Genomic DNA, 2,028 nt, shown 5'->3' with positions numbered 1-2,028 from the left:
GTCGCAAAGGTTAAGAGGTCTGGTTCTACGCGCGCATCAATTCGTGTGAACCGGTCTAATCATAGGCATTCTAGACAGATTAAGCTTTATTTAGCATAGCCATTTTTAGGGTTGTTACATTATCCCCCTCTTAGGAACATTCGTCCCCAAATGACAGTACTAACTATATAGTTTAATACCAGTCAGATCATAACATAATTACTATTCACAAACAAGCAATAATAACAAAGAGTGGAGAGATCAGGAAACTTAGACTTAAGAGTATGAAGTCTAACCTCAAGAGATAAAAAGATGAGGGTAGGGGGATCACATATCGGCCTCGGCCTCCCACGTAGCACCCTCAATAAAGTGATTCCTCCACAATACCTTTACTATGCCAATCTCCTTGTTCCTCGGCAGCTAGATCAATCTGTCTAAAATCTCAACACGTACCTCCTCATATGACAAATTTTCATCAACCCCCAAACCTTCAATAGGTAAAATCGATGTTGGATTGATTACCTAGGCACTTATTTAACATAGAGAAATGAAAGACTGGATAAACAGAAGATAGCTCCGCAGGATGTGACAACTTATAGGCCACCTCATACACACGCTGTAGGATCTCATATGGACTAACATACCTAGGACTCAACTTCCCTTTCCTGCCAGACCTCATCACCCTCATCATAGGTGATATCTTCAAATAGACCTGGTCACCAACATCAAACTCTAAAGGGCCATTTTCTGTTCTCTGTATAAGACTTCTGCGTACTGTAAGCAGTAGCCAACCTGTCCCTAATAACCTTGACCTTCTCTAAGGCCTCACGAATGATCTCTGGACCCAAGATTGATGACTCTCCAACCACGAACCACCCAATTGGAGACCTAAAGCTTCTACCATACAGCGCCTCAAATGGTACCATGTAAATGATGGAGTCACAGCCATTATTATACGAAAATTCTTTCAAAGTAGATGGTCATCCTAACTACACCTGAAGTCAGTCACACACGCCCTCAACATATCCTCCAATGTCTGAATGGTGTGCTCTGCCTGCCCATCAGAGTGAGGATGAACAGCAGTACTAAGCTTCATCTGTGTGCCTAAGCTCTTTTTGAAGGATCTCAACAAATGTGAAAGGAACTGAGCTCCTCTATTTGAAATGATAGACAAAGGAATCCCATGTTATCTCATAATCTTATCAATGTTGAGTCTCGCATAATCCTCAGCTTTGTAAGTAGAGTTCACAGGGATAAAGTGGGTAGAGTTAGTCATCCTGTCCACAATAACCCATATAGAGTCATGATGTCTCCTAGTCTTCAGAAGAGGAACCACGAATTCCATATTAATAGCCTCCCACTTCCACGTCAGAACCTCAATCATCTGAGTAAGACCGTCATGCTTAAGATATTCTGCCTTAACTTGTAGACAATTAGGACATTTGGCCACGTATTCTTCAATGTCTTTCTTCATGCCTTACCACCAATAGATCTACTTAAGATCATGATACATCTTGTTGAAACCTGGATGTATGAAATATCTGGAACCATGGGCCTTTGTAAGGATCCTGGTCCGCAAATCAGCCACATCTGGTACACATAGCCTATCTTGGTACCTAAGTATATCGTCATCTCCCAAAGCAAAAGACTCATTCATCTTAACCAACACTAAGTCCTTCAGCTCCATTAACACAAGATCAAGATGCTGACCCTCTTGACTTCAACTACTAAGGATGATTCAGAACTAGGATGAACTGAAACACCCGACTAGTAGAGTCAACTAACCACACACCTAGTCTGGCCAGTCTACGTATATCTTTCACTAACTTTTCCTTCTCATCCTTAACATGGGATGTACTTCCCATGCTCATCCAACTCAAATCATCAGCTACAAATTTAGACTTACCTGGATGGTAGTGGACATTCATATCATAGTCCTTCAACAGCTCCAACAATCTCCACTGACATAGATTCAACTCTCTCTATGTGAACATATACTGGAGATTCATTTGGTATATGAACACATCCACATGCACCCCATATAAGTAG

General features: G+C 41.4%; 1 protein-coding gene across 1 annotated transcript; it reads right to left on the bottom strand.

The window, feature by feature from the left end:
• Window positions 1–704: 704 nt before the first annotated feature.
• Window positions 705–1,666, bottom strand: LOC138339263 (uncharacterized). The gene is made up of 3 exons (XM_069290847.1): window positions 1,491–1,666; window positions 975–1,133; window positions 705–876 (listed from the first exon to the last, which is right to left on the bottom strand). Exons 1-3 carry the CDS (start codon window positions 1,664–1,666, stop codon window positions 705–707), a joined length of 507 nt encoding a protein of 168 aa, XP_069146948.1.
• Window positions 1,667–2,028: the final 362 nt, after the last annotated feature.

The sequence above is a fragment of the Solanum lycopersicum genome, chromosome 11 (genome assembly GCF_036512215.1).
Source record: "Solanum lycopersicum chromosome 11, SLM_r2.1".
Taxonomy (NCBI): Eukaryota; Viridiplantae; Streptophyta; class Magnoliopsida; order Solanales; family Solanaceae; genus Solanum; species Solanum lycopersicum.
Note: the sequence above shows the minus strand (reverse complement) of the source record. Positions and strands in the feature narration are given on the sequence as shown.

Excerpts from the sequence above, each read along its gene's own strand:
- LOC138339263 (XM_069290847.1), bottom strand. The coding sequence starts at position 1,666 with ATGGAGCTGAAGGACTTAGTGTTGGTTAAGATGAATGAGTCTTTTGCT. Across the intron at positions 1,134-1,490 it reads CATCCAGGTTTCAACAAGAT|AGGAGCTCAGTTCCTTTCAC; the intron begins GTATCATGATCT and ends CATTTCAAATAG. Across the intron at positions 877-974 it reads GCGTGTGTGACTGACTTCAG|AAGCTTTAGGTCTCCAATTG; the intron begins GTGTAGTTAGGA and ends GCTGTATGGTAG.